Source organism: Rhinopithecus roxellana, chromosome 15 (genome assembly GCF_007565055.1).
Source record: "Rhinopithecus roxellana isolate Shanxi Qingling chromosome 15, ASM756505v1, whole genome shotgun sequence".
Lineage (NCBI taxonomy): Eukaryota > Metazoa > Chordata > Mammalia > Primates > Cercopithecidae > Rhinopithecus > Rhinopithecus roxellana.
This window is the reverse complement of record NC_044563.1, coordinates 7,186,074-7,212,080: the sequence shown is the minus strand read 5'-3', so window position 1 is coordinate 7,212,080 and position 26,007 is coordinate 7,186,074. Positions and strand designations below refer to the sequence as shown.

The 26,007-nt window shown below is 61.1% G+C and overlaps 2 protein-coding genes across 8 annotated transcripts in view; one reads left to right on the top strand and one right to left on the bottom strand.

Annotated features, from left to right (window-relative positions):
- Positions 1-1,441: 1,441 nt before the first annotated feature.
- PC (pyruvate carboxylase) overlaps positions 1,442-26,007 on the bottom strand; it is a 108,641-nt gene continuing 84,075 nt past the window's right edge. For 5 of the 6 annotated variants that reach the window (XM_010366380.2, XM_010366377.1, XM_030918639.1 and 2 more), the window contains 20 exons: positions 24,630-24,765; positions 24,293-24,477; positions 23,921-24,086; positions 23,658-23,803; positions 23,382-23,499; positions 22,936-23,087; positions 21,482-21,600; positions 18,879-19,041; positions 16,459-16,641; positions 6,159-6,303; positions 5,658-5,747; positions 5,350-5,571; positions 4,698-4,854; positions 3,945-4,185; positions 3,590-3,839; positions 3,136-3,380; positions 2,856-3,035; positions 2,530-2,778; positions 2,149-2,289; positions 1,442-2,066 (listed from right to left, as the gene is read on the bottom strand). In XM_010366380.2, coding sequence (XP_010364682.1) covers positions 1,818-2,066; positions 2,149-2,289; positions 2,530-2,778; positions 2,856-3,035; positions 3,136-3,380; positions 3,590-3,839; positions 3,945-4,185; positions 4,698-4,854; positions 5,350-5,571; positions 5,658-5,747; positions 6,159-6,303; positions 16,459-16,641; positions 18,879-19,041; positions 21,482-21,600; positions 22,936-23,087; positions 23,382-23,499; positions 23,658-23,803; positions 23,921-24,086; positions 24,293-24,477; positions 24,630-24,765 — 3,537 coding nt within the window. In that variant the 3' untranslated portion in view covers positions 1,442-1,817. Of the gene's footprint in view, positions 2,067-2,148; positions 2,290-2,529; positions 2,779-2,855; positions 3,036-3,135; positions 3,381-3,589; positions 3,840-3,944; positions 4,186-4,697; positions 4,855-5,349; positions 5,572-5,657; positions 5,748-6,158; positions 6,304-16,458; positions 16,642-18,878; positions 19,042-21,481; positions 21,601-22,935; positions 23,088-23,381; positions 23,500-23,657; positions 23,804-23,920; positions 24,087-24,292; positions 24,478-24,629; positions 24,766-24,964; positions 25,051-26,007 lie in introns of those variants that run through there. The other variant, XM_010366381.1, reaches the window with a different exon arrangement.
- Positions 9,326-13,245, top strand: LRFN4 (leucine rich repeat and fibronectin type III domain containing 4). 2 transcript variants are annotated; one of them, XM_030918641.1, is made up of 3 exons: positions 9,326-10,064; positions 10,503-11,861; positions 12,405-13,245. In XM_030918641.1, the coding sequence occupies exons 2-3, from the start codon at positions 10,513-10,515 to the stop codon at positions 12,961-12,963; spliced, it is 1,908 nt and encodes a 635-aa protein (XP_030774501.1). In that variant the 5' UTR covers positions 9,326-10,064; positions 10,503-10,512; the 3' UTR covers positions 12,964-13,245. The 2 variants fall into 2 exon arrangements, with proteins under 2 accessions (XP_030774501.1, XP_010364677.1); XM_010366375.2 differs by having other exon boundaries at positions 9,326-11,861.

Genomic DNA, 26,007 nt, shown 5'->3' with positions numbered 1-26,007 from the left:
CCCGTCTTGTTTTTCACAAGAGGAAATAGGTCCCAAATGGGAGAGAAACCTACTCCTGAATCACCAGAAGTAGAGGCTTTTCTGGTTCCCTCCACCTCGGACCTCTGCCCCAGAGGAACCCAGAACATAGGCTGCAGCTCTGAGGGCGGCGGCGGCGACTTTGCCAGGCAACACGGTGACTCCAGGGTCCTTCTCAGCACCTACAAGTGTTCTGCCTGCTCTCCATCATTTTTGGAAGGGCTCTCATTTCCCTGCCTGTGCCCTTTTAAAATTAGATTCTCGAACCCGGGAGGCGGACATTGCAGTGAGCCAAGATCACACCACTGTACTCCAGCCTGGGCGACAGAGCGAGACTCTGTCTTGGCGGTGGGCTGTGGGGGGCAGGTAGGAAATATTAGCCCTTTAGGTTCCCTTCCAGGCTCAAGGAAGTTGTCCCAGGGTCCCTTCCCTGAGGCTGGCCGCTGAGGGAAAGAAAAGGGATGTGCAGTCACTCCCCCACGATGCCTGCAGGCTGGCCGTGACAACATCCACCCGGATGGAAGGGGCAGCATCGCAGTCACTTGCCTCCTGGGGTACATCTGGGACCTGGCGGTCCAGAAAGGAAGAGGCTCAAGCCCACTGTGACTTGGCCATCCCAGAGGTTGGACTGGCACTGGGAGCACTGGGCAGAGACCTGCTGGGCACTTCCTATTCCAGAGGCTGGTGTTTCCTGCATCAGCCTCCCCACTCCTACCCCTCCATCTCAGGAACTGCCCAGCCTCCTGCTCCCTTCCCCATCCTCCCCCTACCTGTGGGCAGGAGGGCAGTGGTGCAGGCAGGGTTAGTGTCCCCGCTGTAGGAAAGGCAACTGAGCAGGGGTCTGGAGGGGTCGTCATGGGGAGCGGCAGGGTTAGAACCTGAGACCCTGGACTCCCCCTCACCTCCCGCCATCATTCTCACATCCAGAGCACACACAAGACTGCCGGATCACCATTCCCGACGGTCTCACCCACTGCCCAGAAGGTGGTACCTGCTTGCATTTACCTGCTAACTGAGGTGGGATGCTGGCCTTGGGTTTTAGAAAGTAAAGCAGCGGGGCTGGGAGACGAGTCTGCCAACGGCTTGGGTTTCATCTCTGTCTGTCTCTTACTACTTGTGGAGTCCTGGACAAATTATTTAATCTTCCTGTGACTTGATTTCTGTGTCCATAAGAGGATAAAGTTAATTCCCTGAGTTAACAGGTGTTAAATACTTAGAACAGGCCCCACCCCTCAAGTTCAGTACTACTAGTCCTGTCGAGGGAGTATACACAGTAAGCACCCAATAGTGACTTAAAACAGGGCCACAGCTGTCATCCTCACTACCCTCTGAAGAGGATGACACAACTGACCTGCCCACCCACTGCTGAGTGGTGTGGGCTGGGGGCTGCACTAGGCCGGGGGGCTGCACAGGATCCAGCATGGAGGGCAGGGGAAAGCCAATTTTATTGAGCAAACTTCCCAGGACCTGGGACATCTTCAATCTCCCTTCCCCCAGGAGATAGGACCCCTAAACCTCCCCCGGGTCCTAGGACCACCTGACCCACCACTTGTAGTCTTCAGTGAGGAGGGGACCCTTATTTGGCAAGAGATGAACATGTGAGCAGCTATCCGCCAGAGGAAAGGATGATGGCTGAAAGGAATGAGCCGCTGCAGGCGGTGTCTCTCCTGTCCAGCTCTGGACAGGACCTCCACGGCCCGACCTTGGTGGCCTCGGGCGCTGGCTGGCCTGGGCCTGCTGTGGCAGCACAGCTTCTGTTGAAGGCTTGGGGATGGCCAGGCTGCCAGTCTGGGGCAAGATCACTCGATCTCCAGGATGAGGTCGTCGCCTTCCAGTGTCATGTCCTTGGTCACGTGAACCTTGCGGACAGTGCCCTCCATGGGCGAGGTCACCACAGTCTCCATCTTCATGGCACTGAGCACACACAGGGGCTGGCCCTTGGTCACCTTGGCCCCTGCCGCCACTTTGATGTCTATCACCTTCCCAGGCATGGGCGCCCCGATCTGGCCCTTCACGTCCTTCAGGGCCTTGGGGTGGAAGTGCATCTCCTGAAGGCACAGGCCAGAAGGGACATGAGCTCCTGGGCCTAGACAAGCCCCACCGCCCGGCTGGCCCTGGGGGAGACAATACCTTCATGGCCTGGGTGTCCTTGACCAAGATGGACCGCAGCTGCCCATTGAGCTCAAAGAAGACCTGCCTCTGGCCGGCCCGGTTCAGGTCGCTCACGGCCAGGGCTTTGATGTGCAGCGTCTTGCCCCGCTCCAGCTCCACCTGCAGGAAGGGTGTGCAGACTCAGGGCTGGAGGCCAAGGTGGGAGAGCAGTCCCCCGGCCCTGGCCATAGGAAGTCCCCACACTGGGCCTTGGCTCCTCGTTCCTAACGGCCTAGCTCCCGGTCTCAAGAGTCCTTTCTGCTCCCAAAGCTCGTGAGGCTGAGTGACAGCCGAGCTAAACTCCAGTGCTCTGGGGCAGGGGGCCAGGGTGGAGTGTGGAGAAGCAGCAAAGCCACTGACCTCAAACTCCTCTGCGATCCTGGGTCCCTGAAGGAAGAGGCGAGTATTCAGGCTATCCAGGGGGCCAAAGGTGGCAGTGAAGTCCTTGAAGTGGGCAAACACATCGGGGTACATAGCTGCTGAGAGCACATCTTCCGGGGTCACCTCCTCCCCATGCCGGTCTACCAGCTCCTTCTCCAGTGCCTGCAGATCCAGGGGAGGCAGGGAGGCTCCAGGCCGCCCCTCCACCCTCGGCAGGTCCTTCAGTACCTGGGGAGCAAAGCGGAGTGTCAGTCCCAATTCCTGCATCCAGCCCCCACCCTCACATCATGCTGGGCCTTCCCTACCTTAGAGCGAAAGGGTTCGGGGAAGCCCCCGTGGGGGACGCCGATGTAGCCCTGCAGGAACTCCACCACGGAGCGGGGGAAGGATAGCTCTTCTGCCTGAGCTTCAGCCTCTGCCCGGCTCAGTCCATTCTGTACCATAAACTGGGCCAGGTCCCCCACGATCTTGGAGGAGGGCGTCACCTGAGAAGGCCCTGGAGGTTAGGGTGCCAGGCACCTCAGGCAGCCAGCAGCAGGTGCATGCAGGGCTGGGTCAGGTAGGAGAGCACTGGGCCGGGCTCACCTTGATGAGATCGCCCAGCATCTGGTTGGCCTCCACATAGGCCTTCTTGACCTCCTTGAACTTGGAGCCGAGCCCCATGCTGTGGGCCTGGAAGTGCAGGTTGGTGTACTGGCCCCCTGGGATCTCATTCTCATACACGTCCGAGTTGCCAGACTTCATGGTGGCCGTGCAGTCGAAGGCCGCGTACAGTCCCCGAGCCCCCTCCCAGTACTCACTGTAGTCAAACACTCGCTCCATGGGCACCTCTGCAGGGAGGCCAGAGTCAGAGGAAGCCTTAGAAATGCATGACTCCTCCAGGACCCAGGGCTAGCTCAGGTCCCATGTCTGCCTCAGGTGATAGAAGGCGGCAAGGCCAGAGCAGGGCATCTGGATCCTAGGCAGGTCCAACACTACTGGGACTGGTGGTGGCTGCGGATTGGAGAGGGGTGTGGCCACGGGCTGCTGTTCTTCCTACCTGTATCCAGGGGAGTCCCTCTGGTACAGGCCACCAGGGCCCCCATACTGGGCTGTGACGTCATCCCGGACATGGAATCGGCTGCCACATCCACCACATCAGCTCCAGCCTGGGCACAGGCCAGCATGGCTGCCACGCCTGCCCCTGACGTGTCGTGGGTGTGGATGTGCAGTGGGAGGTCGGGGAAGCGGTCCCGGAGGGAGCTGACCAGCATGGTGCAGGCTGTGGGCTTCAGCAGCCCAGCCATATCCTGGGGGAAGTCGGGGAGAGAGATGGTAGAGGGGGCAGGACGTGCCTGTGGGTGGGGGGACATGGCCGGGACAGAGAGGGAGAGATGGACAAGTGGCCCAGGCACCTTGATGCACAGGATGTGGGTGCCAGCTCGCACCAGCTCTTCGGCCAAGCCCATGTAGTACTGCAGTGAGTACTTGGTGCGGCTGGGGTCGGACACGTCGCCGGTGTAGGAGATGGCAGCCTCCACCACGCCTCCGGCACTTCCTGCCGCCTCCATGCCCAGCAGCATGTTGGGCAAGTAGTTGAGGGAGTCAAACACGCGGAAGACATCCATGCCATTCTCTTTGGCCACCTCACAGAACCTGCGAGGGTGAGAGAGCCCAGGGCTGAGCCCCACCCCACCTCCCTCTGAACAGTCTTCCCTGGCTCCTTCCTGACCTACTCTACTGCCCCAGGGAATGAGATCTGAGGATCTGGCCTGGCAGGGGGTGTGGTATCCACAGGTCGGGGTGGGGGGGCACACAAGTGTGAACCAGGCCCTGGAGGATCAGCTAGGCCAGTGGCAGGCTGTGGAAGAGGGCACTGAGCAAGGAGTCCTGAGGCCTGGTTTCCATTCCCAGCCCTGCACCGGGTGACCTGAGCAAGTCTCAGGCCTTCCACTGCCCCAGGAGTGAGGGGGTAATTTAGAATCCTGTTCAGCTCTGCAACTCCCATTCTACATTTCTCGATTATTTCCAAACAGCAGCCCCTGCTGCGTGTGGCCACAGAGAGACTTGGTGTCAGGCCCACTGTGGGGAACAGAGGCCATCACCACGTGGCTTGGTACCCTCTGGGCCACAACAGGTAGTATCCGCCCACCCCACCCCAGGCTCACTTGAAGACCACGTTGTCTGGGTAATTGGTGTAGCCCACAGCATTGGCCCCCCGCAGCAGCATCTGGAAAGGGATGTTGGGGATGAGCTCCCGGAGCTCCTGCAGCCGCCGCCAGGGGCACTCATACAGGAAGCGCATGGCGACATCAAACGTGGCTCCTGCACAGGAACCAAGAGGCCCAGATCAGCTCTGCGTGTCTGGGGAACTCCACCAGGCCTTGCAGCCAGCTCTGCAGCCCAAGCCTCTGGCCCCAATACCAGATCCTGCTTATCTCCGCCGTCCCTGTGTTCCCTGCTCCAACCCCCACAAATTTTTCCCTTGGCTGATCTCTCAGGGGGAGACCAGGCTCATTTGTGTCCCTTCTATGCCCCCTTTATAATCCCACCTTCTGTGCATCTCTGTGCTATAATTAACTAACAGGCAAATGTCTCCTCCTGACCCTGGGCCTCCCAGGATGCACCTGGTTTTCAGCTCTGCAACCTCGTGCCAGCACCAGGCCTGGCTGGAGAGGGGGCTGTGCCTTCTTCAGTTCTTCCTCTTTGGTGTTCTTGGTGTTAACGTCTCTAGCTTGTCCCCAGTGGCCTAAGCCTTTGGGATTGGCCACACAGTGGACAACCAATTCCTGCCAGGCGCTGCGCAGCATGCCAGCCTACCTCCCCAGTTCTCCATGCTGAAGAGCTTGCTGAAGTTGTGGGCAACATAGGGGGCGATCTTTTTGAGATCGTGGGTTCGCACACGAGTGGCCAACAGTGACTGGTGGGCGTCCCTGAAGGTCGTGTCCATCAGCAGCAGCCCCTGGTGGTTCCGCACAGCTCGAGCAAAGCCCTCGGGCCCCTCTCGCAGCAGGATGTCTCTGAAACCAGCCGGGGGCGGGCCTAGGGTAGACAGGGGCATTGGTGCCCATCCTGCAGGTGGCAATCTCCTATCTCCCCCATGAGTTGACAGAATGGATCTCACCTACCTATGGGCACTGCAGGGACAATGGGGTCCGTGGGGCTGGGGCTGGCCTTGACGGGAATCGGGGTGGTTGGGCCGTTTACCATGACATGGCCTGGGGAGAGAGTGGGCAGTGGGTCAGGGTGGGCTGGGCAGAGGCTGAGTAGAGGGCAGCAGTGAGAGTGGCTGGGCTCAGGGACAGGGACACATCCCTCCAGGATCCCCGGGCTTCCAGCTGGCCTCTGTCCTCTCCAAAGCCAGGGCCTCCTGGGACCAGGCAGTGGGGACCTCTTGAGGGCCACGTGGATGGAAAAGTGGGGTCTCTCAGATCAGGAGCAAGGAGAGTGGTGAATGGGAGGGTGCGGGACAAGAGGACGCAGGGCCAGAATGAGGGCAGGGGTGAGGGGCAGAGGGCACTAGAAGTTCTTTGGTCATGGGGAGTGGCAAGGAGGTAGGAGCAAGGGATTGGGAAAGGGAGGGGAAGGGTGGGGAGGGAAGGGCAGGGCAGGGCAGTCTTGGGCCAGACCGAGGTAGTGCAACAGCTTTTGGGCCCGGTTCTGCGCAGGCCGCAGCTGGAACAGCTCTGGGTTCTCGTCGATGAACTGGGTGTCCACGGTGCCTGCCAGGAACTGCTGGTTGTTGAGCACATTCTGCAGGAAGGGGATGTTGGTCTGCAGGACAGAGGTGGGTGGGAGGGCGTCACCATGCAGCACAGACAGGGAAGGGAGAGGAGAAAAGGCTGAAGGTGCCATCCCAGGCCAGCACAGCTTCTGGGCCTCACTGCAGAGGGGCACTTCCCCATCCCTCAGCCCTCCCCTCACTCCGGCAGAGCCCCCTAAGCTGTCAGGGCGTGGGCCTGCTCCCTCCATACTTGCTTACCCCGAAGCATGTGCTGAAGGCCACCCCCTCCTGCCTCCCTGCAGCCTCGAACAGGGCTCAGCCTTTCTTCCAGCAGCGTGACCCACAGCAGTCACCCTCAACCCCCGGCCCACGCTTCCCGAAAGAGGGCTCTGCCCGCAACAGACCACACTCTGGCGCTCTCACTAAGTCACTCCTCCCAGCTGAGTCCAGCGGGCGCGCTCCCACCTTGCTGCTCGCTCCCTGGGCTTCCAAGCCATCTTGCTCTCCTGCCCCTTCTTCCCCAGCTCCTCACACATCACATGCTCCCAGGAGGCCCCATCCCGGGGCTGCAGCACCAGTCACAGACTCTGCCTCCAGGGCAAGACCCAGAGGTGCAACTGCCTCCTGGGTCCTTCCTTGTTCACCCCTCACATAAGTTCAGCAAGTCCACAGCCAGGTTCCTGCCTGTGCACCCAGTCCTCCTGTGCCCAGTGGGTACCCCACTGTCCCCCCAGTCACCAAAACCGTGCATCCCATCACCCTCACCACCCACTCCTCCATGTCACTGGTCAACCCAGAGGATTCAACCACAGCCATTTCGGGACCCTGTGACCTCTTCTCCATCTCCAGGCCACACCCTCCACCGCCTTCCTCATCATGGCCACCTCCAGCCACATCAAACTTGCCTCGAGCTCCACACCTTTGCACGTGCCTGGGAAGCTCTCCTTGAACTTCTGAACTCAAAGGCCTTCGTCCTGGCCTCACACCCTCGGCAGAGCTGATGCTCACCTTTCCAGCAGGCCCCTGAGGAACGCCTGTGGGCAAGCGCACCCCTTGGCTTCACCTGCTCATCTGCCTGGGAACCCCTTGGGGGCAGGGTGCTGCCTGAGGCATGTGTCAGTGTGCTTTGTGCACAGGGGCCCTCAGTGCCACTCATTAAATGGCTGGGTGACAACATGAGACTGGGCCAGAGTGAGTATGACTTAAATGGCCACGTGGGGACATGGGGGCCAGCACTGTGAGAGGTGCTCCAAGGCCTGTGAAAGCATGGTCTGTGGCCATGTAGCAACAGCCCTGGCTTCCACCTCAGAGAAAACATCTCCATGCGTCACTTATTCATGATCCCTGTTGGCACCTTCGACAGGGACTCAAGGCCACCTGGACCTCTCTGAGCTCGCCCTCTCCTCTTCGGCTCCCATCACCTGGAGGCCTGGATAGAAAGGTGCCTCCTCCCAGCCTGTCAGGTGCCCACCACAGAGTGGAGCCCTGCCAGCAGTGCCGCGCCTGTCTGCCCTTGAGCCTTGCCCCCGCCTCTCCTGAAGAGACGCTGACATTTCAGCTGGGCCAAGGCATGGCACTGGAGAAGGGAGGCAGCTAATGAAACCATCCAAAGAGCCCCGATTGCGCAGGGTGAGAAGGACCCTTGGAGGCCTCCCTTTCCCACACTGCGTCTCCCTTTTGTAGACGTCTCCCCTTTGTGACTGTCGGGCTGCCCATCCTCTCCTCTGTTCTGTAAGCTCTATGGGGGCAGGAACCAGGCCCATCCGGTTCCTGATGAGCCCAGCTCCCAGCACTGGGCGGCCATGGTGGATGCTGGTAAACATCTATATTTAGAGTGAATTAAAACTTTTTTTGTTTTTCCTTGAGACACAGTGTGTCGCCCAGGCTGGAGTGCAGTGGCACAATCTCAGCTCACTGCAACCTCTGGCTCCCTGGTCCATGCGATTATCGTGCCTCATCCTGACAGACATGCACTACCACACCCAGCTAATTTTTGTATTTTTAATATAGACGGGTTTTGCCATGTTGGCCAGGCTGGTCTCAAACTCCAGGCCTCAAGTGATCCACCCGCCTCGGCCTCCCAAAGTGCTGGGATTACAGGCATGAGCTACTGCGCCCGGTGGAAAACATTTTTGATGGGGAGAAGAGGAACAAAGCCATAGCTGGTGCCACTGCACATCAGAGTTGACCTGCACCAGGACTGAATCTCCCTCATTTTACAAACGCCACAGCCGAAACCCAGTGAGTGGTGCCAGTGAGAATGGCTTCCGGCTGCCCATAAGCCCCTCACAAGCTGCAGCTGTCCTCCTCTCTCGCCCCTAGGAAATGCTTAAAGTATGTACCATCCATCTCTCCTGACCTATAGGAGGAACTTGTTTTCAGTGGTCGGGTAACGTGCCCAGGACTACACTGCTGTGCCGACGGGATCAGAATTCCAATCTTGGGTTTCCCCGAGTTTCCTGCCACCTGGTCCATGGGGATCAGGGCTGGAGGGAGAACGAGGATGGCTGAGGTTTAGGTGGCCTAAGGACCAGGAGACACGGGGAGGTGGTGACTTCCCCTGTTTCCCAACTGGGCAGGCCGCTGGTGGTGGCGGGCAGCTGGAAGGAGACCAGGCTCGCAGAGCCACCCAAGCCCCAGCTTTCTCCACCAGGAAGCAAGGAACCTCCCCCACCTCACTCTGGGAGCCCTTTCTCTGAGCCGAGCTGGTTCCGAGCCGCTCTTCCAGGAAAATAGACCGGCGCGGACAGAGCGGGAAGGAGGGGCCATAGGCGCTGCGAGGACGCACAGCTTCCCACTGCGTGCCCCCGGCCGTTGCGAAGCCGCGCCGCGCAGACCAATCCGGCCCGAGGCGGAGGCCGGTTGGCTCCAGAACGCCTGGCTGGCGGGGCGGGCGGGGCAGCTGGGGAGGGAGGGAGAGGCAGCAGAGACAGGGCGGGGCGGCGGGGGCGGGGCGCCTGCCCGGAGGCCGAGCCCTCTCGGCCCCACCCCGCAGCAGCCTTGCCAGGGGGACCGCCCCAGCCCCCCACGATCAAACCCCGTGCCGGTTGGGGACCCTCCACGTGACTCGGTGATGCAGAACGGTTATGACCTTCAGCGTGTGTCTGAACGCGAGGGTCCCAGCAACAGTGCGGGTTTGCGCTCGGCCCTGCCCGTGGGTGCAGGGACGTGTGGGTGTGTGGGCATGTGTGGGTGTGTTGGGGAGGGTGCCCAGCGACATGTGACAAAGACTCCCGTCTCCGGGAGATGGTGAAGGGGTCCTGCGAGCAGGCGCTTTGTCTGGCTGTCTGCAGAGTGAGGTTCGCGCTGCGGCGGGCGCCCGTGCGGTGCAGGATGCCGGGGCGCCAGGGTGGCCGGGGGCGCGTGCGCCTGTGCCAGGGTGAGTGCGCTGCGGCAGCGCCGGGGGGCAACGCGGCGGGCCCGCGCCGGCCTGGGCCTCGGGCGTGACTGGGTGCCACCCGTGGACGCTGCAGCAGCCGCGTGTCCCCGTGACCTCGGGAGCCGGCCCGGGCCCGGGTGGATCCCCGCGCGCCCCTCCCCGTCCGCCCTCCACGTGCGTGTCCGCGGCGCGCGCGCCCGCCGGCGCGCACCCGCTCGCCTGTCGCCGCCGCCACCGCGAACCGCGCCGGGAAAAGGTGCCGGGAACCGAGCGAGCCGGGGCCGCGGGCCCGAGCGCCATGGGCCCGAGGGTGGGCGGCGGGCGGCCGGTCATCCCCGGGCCTCGCCCCCGCGGGAGAGCGGCCAGGAGTCGGCGGGGGCCGGCCGGGCTCGCAGGGAGGCCGGCCCGCGCCCCCTGAGCGACGGACACCAGGTGAGGGGGCCGCCGGGCGCAGCGCGGGGGCCGGCCAGGGAGGGGACACGGACTCCACGGGAGGTTCGGGGGGCGCCTTCTCTGGCGGGGGAGGGGATGGCGCGGAGGGGGGAGGGGGCTGGCGATTCCTGGGAACGCCTGGGAAAGGAAGTTCCGGGACCCTCCCTGCTCTCCATCCTCCTCCGCTTCCTGCCTCATGTCTCACCTTGTGCCCAGCGCCTGGACTCCCCCTTAACTGCTTGGGAAATGTGACCTTTGCTCTGGGGGGCCTGGCCCTGCAGGCCCCAACCTTCCCTCATCCCTGGCGGCCCTCTTGGGCCTCTGACCCAGCCCCTCCCCGGGCCAGGCTCACAGAAGCTGGCTTCTGGGACTGTCCTGGGCCCAAGTGGGCACCTGCGCCAGCCCCACCTGTGCCCGGGCTGTGGCCCTTCCCTACAGGGCGCTCACCATGGCCCCGCCGCTCCTGCTGCTGCTGCTGGCCAGTGGAGCGGCCGCCTGCCCGCTGCCCTGCGTCTGCCAGAACCTGTCCGAGTCGCTCAGCACCCTTTGTGCCCACCGAGGCCTGCTGTTTGTGCCGCCCAACGTGGACCGGCGCACAGTGGAGCTGCGACTGGCTGACAACTTCATCCAGGCCCTGGGGCCCCCTGACTTCCGCAACATGACGGGGCTGGTGGACCTGACGCTGTCTCGTAATGCCATCACCCGCATTGGGGCCCGCGCCTTTGGGGACCTCGAGAGCCTGCGTTCCCTGCACCTGGATGGCAACAGGCTGGTGGAGCTGGGCACGGGCAGCCTACGGGGCCCCGTCAACCTGCAGCACCTCATCCTCAGCGGCAACCAGCTGGGCCGCATCGCACCAGGAGCCTTTGACGACTTCCTCGAGAGCCTGGAGGACCTGGACCTGTCCTACAACAACCTCCGGCAGGTGCCCTGGGCCGGCATCGGCGCCATGCCTGCCCTGCACACCCTCAACCTGGACCATAACCTCATTGATGCACTGCCCCCAGGCGCCTTCGCCCAGCTCGGTCAGCTCTCCCGCCTGGACCTCACCTCCAACCGCCTGGCCACGCTGGCTCCGGACCCGCTTTTCTCTCGTGGGCGTGACGCAGAGGCCTCTCCCGCCCCCCTGGTGCTGAGCTTCAGCGGGAACCCCCTGCACTGCAACTGTGAGCTGCTGTGGCTGCGGCGGCTGGCGCGGCCGGACGACCTGGAGACCTGCGCCTCCCCGCCCGGCCTGGCCGGCCGCTACTTCTGGGCAGTGCCCGAGGGCGAGTTCTCCTGTGAGCCGCCCCTCATTGCCCGTCACACGCAGCGCCTCTGGGTGCTGGAAGGCCAGCGGGCCACACTGAGGTGCCGGGCCCTGGGTGACCCCGCGCCCACCATGCACTGGGTCGGTCCTGACGATCGGTTGGTTGGCAACTCCTCCCGAGCCCGGGCTTTCCCCAACGGGACCTTAGAGATTGGGGTGACTGGCGCTGGGGATGCTGGGGGCTACACCTGCATCGCCACCAACCCTGCTGGTGAGGCCACGGCCCGAGTAGAACTGCGGGTCCTGGCCTTGCCCCACGGTGGGAACACCAGCACCGAGGGGGGCCGCCCCGGGCCCTCGGACATCGCCGCCTCGGCTCGCACTGCTGCCGAGGGTGAGGGGACGCTGGAGTCTGAGCCAGCCGTGCAGGTGACGGAGGTGACTGCCACCTCAGGGTTGGTGAGCTGGGGTCCTGGGCGGCCAGCAGACCCAGTGTGGATGTTCCAAATCCAGTACAACAGCAGCGAGGATGAGACGCTCATCTACCGGTGAGGACATGTGCCCCACACCCGGCTGCACTCCCGGCACCCTCCCTCCGCCCTCTGCTCCCCACAAGGCTTTGCTTCTGCCCGTCCTCTCTCTGGGGCTGACAACCCCTTCCCGACCATGGCTGCTGGACTCTTGGAGGAGCAGTGGCCTGGCCTGGCTGCCTGAGGGGGCTGGAGCTCAAGGGGTGGCAGGAGGACCCCACCCCATGAGATGTCCCAGGTGTCACTGAGCTGTGCAGGCCTCCCCCGGCAGCAGGTGGCGGTTGGGTCTGTCTGAAGCACATGGCCCGCGCCTGAACGCATTATTTCTGCCTCTGCTGGTGCCATCCCCCCATCCCATCCCCCTCGCTTGCCTGGGTCCTGTGCCAGTGCACACACCCATCTCCTGGCCACACTCTTGAGCCTGTTTGCCTTCCTGAGTGAACGCAGGAGCCGAGTGGCCCCCAGGGGGAGGGGTGTTTGGAGCTGGGAGCATGGGAGAGGGGAGGTGAGGATGGGGCTAGACCCCAGCCCCCAGCTCTGACCACCTGCCCTTGCCTGCAGGATAGTCCCAGCCTCCAGCCACCACTTCCTGCTGAAGCACCTGGTCCCCGGCGCTGACTATGACCTCTGCCTGCTGGCCTTGTCACCGGCTGCTGGGCCCTCCGACCTCACGGCCACCAGGCTGCTGGGCTGTGCCCATTTCTCCACGCTGCCAGCCTCACCCCTGTGCCACGCCCTGCAGGCCCACGTGCTGGGCGGGACCCTGACCGTGGCCGTGGGGGGTGTGCTGGTGGCTGCCTTACTGGTCTTCACTGTGGCCTTGCTGGTTCGGGGCCGGGGGGCTGGGAATGGCCGCCTCCCCCTCAAGCTCAGCCACGTCCAGTCCCAGACCAATGGAGGCCCCAGCCCCACACCCAAGGCCCACCCGCCACGGAGCCCCCCGCCCCGGCCGCAGCGCAGCTGCTCTCTGGACCTGGGAGACGCCGGGTGCTACGGTTACGCCAGGCGCCTGGGGGGAGCCTGGGCCCGACGGAGCCACTCTGTGCACGGAGGGCTGCTTGGAGCAGGGTGCCGGGGGGTAGGAGGCAGCGCCGAGCGGCTGGAAGAGAGTGTGGTGTGATGCACGGGCAGCTGCTTGTGTGCTCCAAGGGATGAGCCGCATGGGGCAGAGGGCCCGGGGCGGCCACCTGGCCTGGGAGTCCCTCCCTGGTTTTTACTCTCGGTACCTCAGGCTCCCCTGTGTGCTTGGCGGGGCAGGGAGCCCTTTCCTTGGTTCTGGCCTCCAGACCAGAGTAAGGGGCAGGTCCCTCCAACAGGTGCTCACAGCCACCAAGGCAGGGGCTGCAGCCACCAATTGGGAGTCTTGTTTTTATTTATAATAAAATTGTTGGGGACACCTCAATGCTAGTCTGTCTTGTCTGGCTAGGTCCCCCGAGATGGGAGGATGGGACACAGGCCAGTGGTGGCACACAGACAAGGGCGGGGCTCCTGGGCCCTGTGGGGACAGCCAGAGCAGCCTCGGGCCTCCCGGCTTCCTGTCCATGGGGGCGGCCCAGGGCTGTGCCTGGTGTGTTCTGGCCTGCAGGAGCATGGGCTTGGGCAGGCGGCCTTCCCTCGCCTGTAAGTGCAAAGAATGCCCCTTCCTGCCAGGTGGGGCCAGGACGTGGTGCCCAGTGTAGAGCCTGGGAAGCACACGTGAGCGCCTTCCCCATGGCGCTTCAGGGGCTGCAGGACAGGTACACAGGACTGGACTAAGCAACAGGAGGAGGTGGGGGACAGTGCAGCCCTTCTGGGAGAAGGGACCTGGGCTGAGCATACAGTGAAAAGTTTTCATGGCTCCCAGTGCTGACAGCTGTGTCTGCCACCTCCCAGGGCATCTTGTGGACTGGTAAAACGCCATCCCAAAGGAAGGGCAGGGAACCCCACTGCGCTGCCATCAGCCCGCGATCCTCTGGAAGGTTCCTATCAGAACTGTGGGTCCTAGTGGAACGGCACCTCCCAGCTCAGATGTGCTCTGGGTCTTCCAGGGAAGGCAGCCTTTGCCCTCCTTCGCTGCAGGGAGGCAGCCAGATGGGCACACAAGCCCTGCTCTGCTTCCTCTGCTGGGACCCCTGGCCAGGCCCGGGCAGCCTCTGACCTGGCCCAGCCCCTGCAGCCTCCTGAACTATTTGCTTCTAGGCACTGGCTAGGGGGCATGGGCAGACGTGGCCCTCAGCCCTGCAGAGGGTCGGGCTCCCCCAGGTGCTGTATGAAAACTCAGAAGGCAGCCCTGGCACCCCAGGCCACGGCGAACACGCTGCACAGACTCCCTAGTATTTTCTGTGTGAGGGTCAAGGCACTGCCGCCAGGCAGCCGAGGTGAGGCAGGTGCTCTAAGGCGTACACGTGTGTTCATGTGTGCACTGGACCTGGCTCACATGCGTGTGCCTGCCTTCCCAGCCCCAGAACAGGCAGCTAGAGGTGGGCTTCGAGAGCCTGGTTTAGATGAATGGGAGCAAGATCCTCGACAGAGAAGGGTGTGGGGAGCGAATGCCATGGAGGAGTGGGCGGGGGCACGGGACAGCATGGGTGGGCATGGACGGCAAAGGGACAGGAGAGCCAGGGCTGCCACGCTAGGCACTAGCATGAGGCTCAGGGGGCAGCTACAGCCAGCGGCCTGGTCTTGGTGTACATTTGGGGAGGACTTAGCACCCCCAGACACCAGAGACACTGATCCTGCTGCTGGCCCTGTGGTCACAGGCTCTAGTGCCCCTTTCTCCACCTAGGGGGCAGAGGACGGTCTGAGGAGGAGGATCTTTCCAGGCCCTCCAGGGTGCAGTGCAGGCGCAAGGTCCTATGGCCCAGGGACCAGTTTGGCACGTGGGGAGCTGCTGAGGGTGAGAAGGCAGCAGAGGAACTGGAGCACAACCCTGGGAGCCAGCCAGGACCATCAGAGCAACGGGCAGGGGCAGGCGAGGGGGATGGCCTGGGTCACCCCTGTGCATGACCACAGATCCCCTCAACACTGAAGCAGCTTGAAGGACATCCCCACCAGGACACCAGGAGCCGCAGCAAAGTGCAGGGGGAGCGCGTGATGTCAGCAGCTGATGTTGCAACCCACCTCTGCCTGTGTGCACGACACGGACCCCCAACAGCGAGGCTGAGAGACTCCCCACGGAAGAGTAACACTGCCTGGTCTCTGGGAAGTGCGCTGCTCCCTCTCAAGCTGGGAGACAGGCTGGCCACACACACAGGCATGGGCCCAGAAGCCTCCAGGGGCTCTTGTGACCAACCAGCCATGTGGACACGTAAGGAGCGACCGCAGGGCCCTGAAGGGACAGCACGGCCCACATGCCCCCCGACCTGCCCACCAGCTGCGCCTCAGCAACAGGAAGGGCTGGAAGAAGCTGCAAGAAGGACGCGAGGCCAAGACAGAGGGGCTGGTGCCAGTGCCCAGGACAGCCAGTGCCCAGAGCCCCTGTCCTCCGGCTCTTTTTGCCGTGACACTGACGGTAGCACCCACGGGACACGTGCTGGCTTCAAAGGCCGAGGCAGCATTTCTTGGCTGTGGATTCCTCTCTAGCTATAGACACCAGTAACAGAGCCCAGCAAAGGGTTCTTTGGATCCTAAATACCCATTTAGGGTCCTCATGCCAGGCAGGGTACCCCCCAAGGCTACCCAAAGCTGAGCTGAGCTGCCAGCCCACTAAGGGCCTCCTAAGCCTCCTGCTCATGTTTCTGGCTGCGCCCCTGCCCTCAGCTGCCCCGAAGCACCCAACACTGTGTGCACCAGGCCAGGTGAGGAGGGCAGGGGGCTGGCGGGGGCCTGACTCGGCGCAAAGTGACCATATCTACACGGCTTGGGCTCTTGCCCGGGGTGGGGATCCACATTTTCCAGAAATTAAGAATTATCTGGGAGGCCAGGCACAGTGGCTTACACCTGTAATCTCAGCACTTTGGGAGGTCGAGGCGGGCGGAACATCTGAGATCAGGTGTTTGAGACCAGCCTGGGCAACGTGATAAAACCCTGTCTCTACTAAAACTACAAAAATGAGCCAGGCATGGCGGCGGGCGCCTGTATTCCCAGCTACTCGGGAGGCTGAGGCAGGAGAATCGCTTGAACCCAGGAGGCAGAGGTTGCAGTGAGCCAAGATCACACCACTGCATTCTAGCCTGGGTGACAGAGCGAGACTCCATTTCAAAAAAAAAAAAAAGAATTATCTGGGGAACTTGTTCAAAACACAGGTTCTGGGGCCTCTACCCCAACCTGCGGGATCAGGATTTCCAGAAGGGAGGCCTGATGATATTTAACACACATTCCAGGTGATTCTCACCCCAGAGGGGCAGGAAGCAGTGTGGGTCTCCCTGGAACAAGGTTAGACAGGAGGCGTGGGAGGAAGAGCTCCGGCCAGGCCACTCGCAGGGACTCCTGCAGCAGGGTGCCCAGGTGCCTGCAGAGTCTGAAAACAGCTGGAGTCTGGTGTGCAGCTACAGCTGGGGAGAGCCACTGACCTCGACCCATCAGTCAGGGGCAAGGCTGAGGTGAGAGCATGTGCCGGGCCCTTGGTGGGGAAGTGAACGGCTAGGGGACCCTCCAAGGGCTGGGAGCAAAGGCAGGCAGGGGCTGCAGCTCTCACCTTCACACCTCGGACGCGGAACTCCGCAAGGGCTCTGCTCATCTTGGTGGCGGCTGTGGGGTGGTCTTTGCCGTGGGCGATGACTTTGACCAGCAGCGAGTCATAGTGGGGTGAGATGATGGCTCCTTGGAAGGCAGAAGCATTATCCAGGCGGATGCCCATGCCCTCTCCGCTCCGGAACACCTGTGGGAAGGGTGAGGCGTGAGGACCTGTGCCAGAAACTGCAGTCAAAAAGGCCCCACCCATCCCGCGGCTGGCCAGGTGTGCGCCTGGCAGCTGCTGAGAGCCGAGCGTGCGGTGTCCACAGGTGAACCCCAGCTCTGGCTGGTCAGGTTTTGCTCTGTTTCTGCCACCAAACCCAGGAGTGCGTCCCTTCTCTATGTGCCACAGTCACTGCTGCTGGCTCCCTGTGAGGAGCTGGGAGGGGGCAGAGGAGGAAGGGAATGCCTGCCGGAGAGCAGGAGAGGGGCCTGGGCAGGCAGGGGCCGGCCCTGCCTCTATTCCCACGGACCTGCTGCACCTGCCTGAGCAACCCTCTGGCCTTTCAGACTCATCCACGTGTCCATGTGTTTGTTCCACAGCACGGATCGAGGTCTGACCCAGCCGCTAAAGGGCTTCGCTATGGACTCCCAGACAGCGAGGGGACGCACAGGCCGGCAACAGGGCCCCCGAAGGACAACGTGTGAGGCAAGAAGCGAGGCGGACCGGGGGGGTTGTTTTTGTTTCTAACAGGGTGGTGGGGAAGGCCTCAACATCCACCCACACTCCCTTCCTTTCCTTTCCTTCCAGAAGGGAGGATGGGAGGAAGGGAAGGAGAGGAGGCAACGAGGAGGAAGTGGGAGAGGAAACGAAGGGAAAGTGCCAGAGGCAGGAGAGCGCCTGCCCAAGGGTCCACACCCAGCAGGGAAGCAATCCAAGGCGAGGAGAGGACAGTGGGGCAGCAGGCCAGGGCCAGGGCCAGGGCCAGGGCCAGACAGCGACGGGAGGGGCAGCGGAGAGGAGGAGACAGAGGCGCCAACACTCACACACGCAGGGCAGGTGGCTCGTGCCGCCTGAATGAGCTCCTGCAGAGAAAGGCTCCCCAGAGGTGGGGGACCCGTCAGGCCCAGGTAAGGAAGAAGGGGAATAGGGGCACCACCCAGAGGGACTCGGGACACCCACTGCCCATTTCCGCTTCTCAGGGGTAGAGGCCTGTGTTCAATAAAAAGGAACTTAATAAAATATTTAAGGGTGAACACTCAGCTGAGAGCAGGAACTGTCGGCTAAAAATACTCTGTGGTGAGGCAGGCTCTGAAGAGCCAGGCCTTGGAAGTGGGATGGAGGGAGGCAGAGAAGTCAGGGGCTGCCGGACAGTACTCAGCCTGGGGCTGCCTCCGCCTACGGATTCCTCCAGAAACAGAATGCAGGCGGCCAGCTCCCTGCTGAAGCCACAAGCTCTGCTGCTTCCAGAATCCAGAGAGTTCTGGTTCCTACCCCCAGCCTCCCTTGTCTCAGAAGCCCAGAGCCTGGCCCACATTCATCCTTGCTCCCCTCACCGCCCCCACACAAGCCTGGGGGCCTCTGCCCTGGACTCTTGAGCAGAGCTGGAGCTCCATCAACGTCTTGCCTCCTTTGGGGCTCAGGCCCCTGGATAGGGAGCAAGTCCCCAGCACAGCTGGCACAGTGCTGGTAGCACGTGCAGGGCTGGGAACAGGCACTGAGTAGGCCACAGGGCTCCTGCCAACAGCTGGGACCAGAGGCTGGGGAGATGGGATTTGGAGGTCAATGACTGGGTCCCGTTGCTGAGAGGAGGGAAGGTACAGGGAGCCCTCCTGGAGAAGGCACAAATCTTGCTGTGCTGGGGAGCCTGCCCCAGGCTGCCTCAGCGCCGACACCAGCTCTTTCCCGCCACCAAGGCCGCCGTCTCACAGCCCTGAATCCGCCTCTTCATCTCCCTCCTGTGCCGCCATCTCCGACTCCCTCACCCATCCTTGATGGGCCCCTGAGCTCAGCTAAGACTCCACTGGGACCTCTGGGCCCAGTCCTTTGCTGCCCCCACCCCCAGGTCCTGCCTTGCTGGCCCTTCCTTAGATGGGAGGTGGAGCTTGGGCAGCAAGGCGTGGGGCTCCTGTGGGAGCTGGAGGGTCAGGGGCTGGCTTTGTGTCTGGGTCCCTGCGTTTTGCTCCAGCAAGCTGGCCTGCTCCCCGCTCCCGCCCTCATGGCTTCCTCCTGGCCTGGATGCCCGGCGGTCTCTTCCCCTGGGAGGCACCGTCCCTCCTCCAGGCACTGCCTGCCTCCGTGTACTCTACGCCCAATTCAGAGCCCACATGGGGGTCCTCCCTAACTGCCAAGCTGTGGCAACTTGGCGCCGCAGCCCCAGGCACCAAGCAGAACCTGTGCACAGGTGAGCTGGCGTCTCCCTCTGCTCGAGCGCTGCCCACCTCAATGCGGCCAGTGTCCGGCTGGAAGCTGCGCGCGGGGTCCTCGGTGGTGACCCGGCACTGGATGGCACAGCCGTTGATGCGGATGTTCTCCTGCCGCAGGCCCAGGTCGGGTAGGCTCCTGCCCTCAGCCACGTGGATCTGAGCATGGACCAGGTCTACACTGTGGGGCATGGGGAGGAGCGGGGAGAGGACAGGAGAAGAAGGGGAACATGAGGCGGGGGATAGATGAGGGGCACGGCAGCTAGGGGGGCATCCACACACAGTGCGACCCCTGCCCATAGCTCTGGGCCAGCCTGAACAACCAGCTCCTCCTAACCAGTGGCTCCACAGCCCCCTGCCCTGCTCCCACCAGGAGCAGACTAAACTACACTGTGCCTGGCAGCTGGAGAGGGCCCGCTGAAATACCAGGACCACCTGCTCCCGCACCCCTGACTCAAGACGCTGTCCACGCAGCCCTAAGCTGCTCCTCCCAGTACTCTGCCTCCTTCTTCCTTAAGCTCTGTTTTCCCTGCTCCCCTAAACTCCCCCTTGGTAAAGCCTAGATTTGAAGCCTCAGCAGGTCTCCAGGTCAGAGGGCCAGGATAGCTCATTCTTGGGGCCATATGTGCTATGCTGTGTGGGTGGCTGTGAGGGGGGGGCAGTGTGCAAGAGAACAGGTGCTGTGAAGGCTGGGCTCCTCGAAACGGCAACCACAGCTGTGAGAGGGCTGCACAGTGGGTGCTGGGTCAGGACCTGTCTTTCTGGGGCCTGTCTTCCCGCTGGGCTTGTGCCCAAAACCCCCTAGAGATGCTTGGAGAGTGCAAGCTTCCCCACCTCTGCAGGGTTTTCCAAGCTCAGCCTTACTGCTCCTAAGGGCAGTCATAAGTCCAAGTGGAACAGCTGTTTAAAAAAACAAAACAAAACAAAAAAACAGACCAGGCACCGCGGCTCATGCCTGTAATCCCAGCACTTTGGGAGGCCAAGGTGGGTGGATCACATGAGGCCAGGACTTCGAGACCGTTCTGGCCAACATGGTGAAACCCTGTCTCTACTAAAAATACAAAAATTAGGCCTGGTGGTGCACACCTGTAATCCCAGCCACCTGGGAGGCTGAGGCAGGAGAATCACTTGAACCCAGGAGGCAGAGGTTGCAGTGAGCCGAGATGGCACCACTGCACTCCAGCCTGGGCAACAGAGAGAGACTGTCTTAAAAAAAAAACACTCAAGGTTTTACATGTATTGCCACTGAGGCTTGTGATGCAGGCGGCCTGGAACCTACGCTGGCAGGATTTCCCCGTGGTCCTGCTGCCTGCCAGACCACTTCACAGCAGAGATAGCTCCCACTCAGTGCCATGGGCCAGGCTGCACTCCTCCCATGCTTCATCTCCACCACAATGCACTGAGAGCCCTGTCATTCCCACCAGATGAGGAGCTCGAGGGTCAGAGAGGCTGGAGCTCACCCAAGCTCCATGTGGCTCGGGACCTGAGAGCACCTGAGCCCTGTCTGACACAAAGCCCGTGCTCCAGGGCAGACAGAGTCCCATCCCTAATAGGATGCTGTAGACAGACCCAAGACCAACGAGTTCACAGCAGCTTGAGGGGGAAAAGTCTCACTGGGCTAAAGTGTTGGCCTTGTCTCTAAGCTTCTAAGGAGAGGAAGGAGCCTCCATGCCCCTGGCGGGCCACAGCAGCCAGTCCGGCAGCATCCTCAGTCTCAGGTGGGGTCAGGACTGGGGGCAGAACTGGGGTCAGAGATGCTCCACAGTGAGATGGGCTGGCCCAAAGCCAGCGTCAAGAAATTACATGGCTCAAAATAGAGACCTTGAAGGGGCGAGGGCCATCGTGACTGTCATTTAGAAACCAGGCACATTTTAAAAATGTCATCCGCAGTGCCTGCAGGGGGCATGGTAGTGCCACCTCTCTAGAGGGCTGTTCCGAGGGATGCTGCCTTCAATCAGATAATCCTGTTGAAGGGTTTACCCTCAGAACTTTTCAGAGCTGAAGCCAGACATTTGGGCACACAGATGATAACTGATACCCTTAATAACCACCAGAGCCAGACACAACCTAATTGCCTAACAATCGAAGACTATGTAAGAAATATACGCAAGACGGAATAGTACGCAGCCACTAAAAGTATTCAGAGAGAATTATGGCCTGGGGAAATGCCTTCAACAAATATTAAATTTGAAAAGTAGAATAAAAATTCTATATAAAACATCTCAATTGCATTAAACTATGTCTCTAGTAAAGCAAGTAAACCGGGAAAGCAGCAAACCAAAGACAACCGGAGAGGCCTGGGTTCCAGCGCCAGCTGGGTGAGCCCGAGCAGCTCTCCAAATGTCTCTGAGCCTTGCTTTCCTCCTCTGGGCCTGAGCAATCGGCGGCGTCCTGACAGACAGGAGGGCTGTCAGTCATTTTTATTTGCTCCTTTGTGCTGATCTTTATAATAACCATGTAATGCTGTTAGAATAATGACTTTTAAAACAGTAAGTACCTGGATCCCCCAATGTGGGGAGTGAGTGAGCCCCTGGCTGTCCCCAGGAGCCACTTCGCCTGCACTTTATGCAAAACCTAGAGGCCGCGCGTCCCGCCCCGCCCACCCGCCCGCCTGTACTCACTCGGTGATCTCCTCTGTGACCGTGTGCTCCACCTGCAGGCGGGAATTGACCTCGATGAAGTAGTGCTTGCCATGCCTGTCCACCAGGAACTCCACGGTGCCCGCGTTCTCATAGCCCACCTGTGGGGGCAGCCGCGTGAGCAGGGGGCGCACAGGCAGGACCCGGGCGAACTGACTGGACCCAGGACAGGGATTCCATCCCACCCACTGGGTTGGCTCTGTAAAAGAACGGACTGCGGCAAACCCTTCCCCCAAAGATGGCAGGCAGACCCCAGGGCTCGGGCCCGGACCCGTCCCCCAAGTAGTCCGCTGGGTTCCCGGGTTCCCGGAGCCACAGATGGCTATACCCAGCTCATCTAAGAGACATGAGCAGAAGCCTCCACCCACCCCAGTCTCGGCACCTTGCCCTGCTGCCTCCAGGGCTTGCCCGCCAAGGCTGTGTCATCCACTCAGACCCGGAGACCCAGACTTCTCCCAGCACCTGCTTCTGCTTGGAGGTGTTTTCAGAAAGTCCCCTTCTAGTCTACTGCGCAGTCACCTCTGGCCACCACCACCCAAAAAAATTCATTTGAGAGGTACCAACAGATAATGACTCTAACTCAAGTTTCAGCCCTAATTCCAGTTTCACTTTTGGCCCCACCAAAACCACAAACCAGATTGAATCACCTCCCTCAAACCTGTTATGGAATGTGAAATAGTATAAGCCAGTGAATAAGACCTGATTCCTGAGGTAAACCAAACCTCAGCTCGAAACGTGACCCTGGTCAATGCCTCGTGTTAGCTGTGGCTGAGGCCTTGCTGCAGAGCACACACCCCGGACTTCAGCCTGGGGAGGTGACAGCATCCTCCGCTGCCCATAGGCCGGGCAAGAAGAGTGGGCAGGGCCCCACTGCGTGCCTGGCCACAGCAGATGCTCTCCAGGCCAGGCCTAGGGCAGGTTGCTGTGGGGAGATAGCTTGCCACCTCAGCCTCCTCCACAGCCCAGGACCCCCCGACCAGAGCTCCCAGAAGAGCAGAGATGGGCAGAGGGTGCACAGCAAGGAAACAGATCACAATATACACGACGTAGGAGACAGAAGCACATGAGGGAGGACTGCCTTTATAATGGTCCTCAATCTTGACAGAATCCACGGAATCTCATTCTCCTGATGACAGGGATGAGCCGGTGCCACAGAGAAGCCAGGTCTGTGTAGCAGCAGGGCTGAGGAGGCGGCTGGGGCTCCTTCCCTCCCTCTTCTCAGCCATCCTGGACTCTAAGCTTGGCCTCTGGGCCAGGTGCCTCAACTGCACATGGAAAGGATGCCATGGACACATTTCTGGCCCCTGAGAGAGTCCTTCACCCTCTTCTCCCCTTCCCTAGTCACTCAGGGTCACCTTCCCCCACCAACGCCCCACTGAGAGGCCCGCCGGCCTGTGAGCACAGGCTCCTGTCCCCACGGGAAGCCCACCCTTCACCTGCTTAGCGAGTTTCACAGAGTCGCTGGTGAGCCGAGTCCGAAGCTGCGGGTCCAGGTGGGCGGCAGGGGCAATCTCAACCACCTTCTGGTGCCGCCGCTGGATGGAGCAATCTCGCTCGTACAGGTGCAGGATGTTCCCATACTGGTCCCCTGGGGAGGGAGGTAAACTGGGCTCAGCTTTTCCTGGAATTTACATGCCTCCTAAATGCCCCTACCAACCCCACATAACCACTGTGGCCAGTCAGTGCTGGCTGCCAGCAGTACAGAGGCTGCCAGGAGAGACACCAGCACCACCAAGGCTGCGAGGACCAGTTGCCAGCTCGGCCCCTAGAGCCCACTTTCCAGAGTCCTCTGTCCTCAAGGCCAGCTGCTGTGACCCCACCAGGACTGGGCCTCTCAGCTCCTGCCTCCAGCTGCCCCAGGCGGGGTGTCAGGACCACTCACCCAAGATCTGCACCTCGATGTGGCGTGGCTTCTCGATGAACTTCTCCACGAACAGCGCCCCGTTCCCAAAGGCGGCCAGAGCCTCTGAGTAGGCCCGGGTGTAATTCTCCTCCAGCTCCTGTGAGGGCGGGTGGGGGCCAAGCAGACATGGGACCCCACAGCACTACCTCTCCCCTGCCACGAACCCCACCCACTTTCCAGATCCCTGCGTGGTCCGCCCCTGCCCCCACAGCAGGCTGCCCTGCCCTGCTCCTAGCCCTGGGCATCTTCACTCACCTCATAGCTGTGCACGACCCTCATGCCACGGCCTCCACCCCCATAGGCCGCCTTAAAGATAATGGGGAAGCCGTAGGTGTTGGAGAACTCGTGGGCCTCATGCAGGGACGTGATGGGGGCGTCTGTGCCAGGGACGACGGGGACACCTGTTGGGGGAGAGATGTGGGGGATCTCTGTAACAGGCAGGAATCCCTGCCACCTCTCCCTGCTGGACCCTCTCCAGTAGCTGCGTGGCCACCCCTTTGCTTGCCCGTTATATTCACCCGCAGCGATGGCGATGGCCCGGGCCTCCACCTTGTCTCCCATCTTGCGGACCACTTCTGGGCTCGGCCCAATAAACCGGACCCCTGCATCCTGGCAGGCCTGAGCAAAGTCTGCTCGCTCAGAGAGGAACCCGTAGCCAGGGTGCACTGCATCCACGTTGTTCTCCTGTGGATGGGAGTCAGGGAGAGGACGGTACCCTTCAGTCCCTTCCAAGGCCTCGGCCAGCCTCTTCCCCTGCCTCACCTGCTGAGCTCCATCCATATACCCACCCAGGCACAGAGACGCCGAGCACACCAGCCTCAAGAGACCCCCGCGGCAACTAAGACTCCCTGGTCCCTGCTGTCCAGGCCCAGCCAGACTGCTGGGCTCACCTTGGCCACCTTGATGATGTCTGGGATGTGCAGGTAGGCCTGCACGGGGGCCAGGCCGCGGCCGATGAGATAGGCTTCATCTGCTTTCTGCCGGTGCATCTGGCCCGTGTCCTGCTCAGAGTAGATGGCTACGGTGCGGATGCCCAGCTCCGTGCAGGCCCGGAACACACGGATGGCAATCTCACCTAGAGGGCAAAGAAATGAGAAGTTAAGATTCCTAGGTCCTAGGAGAAGCAGAAAGGGGAGTGGGGAGCCAGGGCCTGGAGCAGAGTGGGAGAGGAACGCCAAGGCTGGGGCTGGCCACGAGGCTCCTCTCACCCGCCCCACTGGTGCTCACCTCTGTTGGCCACCATGACTTTCTTGATGGGCTTATACTCCAGGCGCCGGACATTTGGAGAGGCAGCGGGGGCGGTGGAGGTTCGGCGGATTCCCAGGAGCCTCAGGCCCCCACGGACCGTTCGGAACTTCAGCATCTGGGGAGGGAAGTCAGAGCCCAGGTTAGTGCAGCCTCAGCACTGAGGTTCCCCAGAATGAGTGAGGGCCCTTCCCAACCCCACAGTGGCCCCACAGAAAGGCTAGCACCATCCACCTCCTGGATGCCTGGCCAAGCCCAACATGTCCTGGCTCTAGAGAAGCGAGCAAATCCAAACCCAAATGGAGCCCCCGGCTCACCCTGATGTTCTAACTGTGACTTTCTTGTTGTAGAGACAGGGTCTCCCTATGTTGCCGAGGCTGCTGGCAAATGATCCTCCCGCCCCAGCCTCCTGAGGCTGTGTTTTTGTCCGTTCTGCGAATGGACATTTGGGAGCTCACTGAGGTCAACTGTGAACAAGCAAATATCCCAGGATAAAATGTAGAAGGAAGCTGAGACACAGCTTTGTGATATGTGCATTCATCTCGCAGAGTTAAGCCTCTCTTTTCATTCAGCAGTTTGGAAACACTGTTTCTGTAGAATCTGCAAAGGGATATTTGGGAGTGCACTGTAGTTAAGACTACAGGTGTGAGCCGCCGTGCCCAGCATAATATGCACTATAACTTTTAAAAGTATCAGGTCGGCCCATCCTGGCTAACACAGTGAAACCCTGTCTCTACTTAAAACAAACAAACAAACAAAAAAAAACAAAGTAGCTGGTCATGGTGGTGGGCACCTGTAGTCCCAGCTACTCGGGAGGCTGAGGCAGAAGAATGGCGTGAACCAAGGAGGCAGAGCTTGCAGTGAGGTGAAATCACACCACTGCATTCCAGCCTGGGTGACAGAGCGAGACTCCATCTCAAAAAAAAAAAAAAAAAAAAAAAAAGTATCAGTTCGGGGCAGTGGCTCACGCCTGTAATCCCAGCACTTTGGGAGGCCGAGGTGGGAGGAGCACCTGAAGTCAGGAGTTTGAGACCAGCCTGGCCAACATGGTGAAACCCTGTCTCTACTAAAAATACAAAAATTAGCCAGGCATGGTGGCACACGCCTGTAATTCTAGCTACTCGGGAGGCTGAGGCATGAGAATCGCTTGAACCTAGAAGACAGAGGTTGCAGTGAGCTGAGATTGCACCACTGCCCTCCAGCCTGGGTGACATCAAGACTCTTTCTCAAACAAAAAAAAGTATAAAACTTCAGGTTGGGCACAGTGGCTCACACCTGTAAACCCAGCACTTTGGGAGTCCAAGGCAGGTTTGTTTGAGCTCAAGAGTTTGAAACCCGTCTGGGTGGCCGGGCGCTGTGG

What these genes read in the sequence shown, in the direction of transcription:
- LRFN4 (XM_030918641.1), top strand. Translation starts at nt 10,513, where the DNA reads ATGGCCCCGCCGCTCCTGCTGCTGCTGCTGGCCAGTGGAGCGGCCGCC. An exon ending in GATGAGACGCTCATCTACCG is followed by an intron (nt 11,862 to 12,404) that starts GTGAGGACATGT and finishes CCTTGCCTGCAG; the next exon opens with GATAGTCCCAGCCTCCAGCC.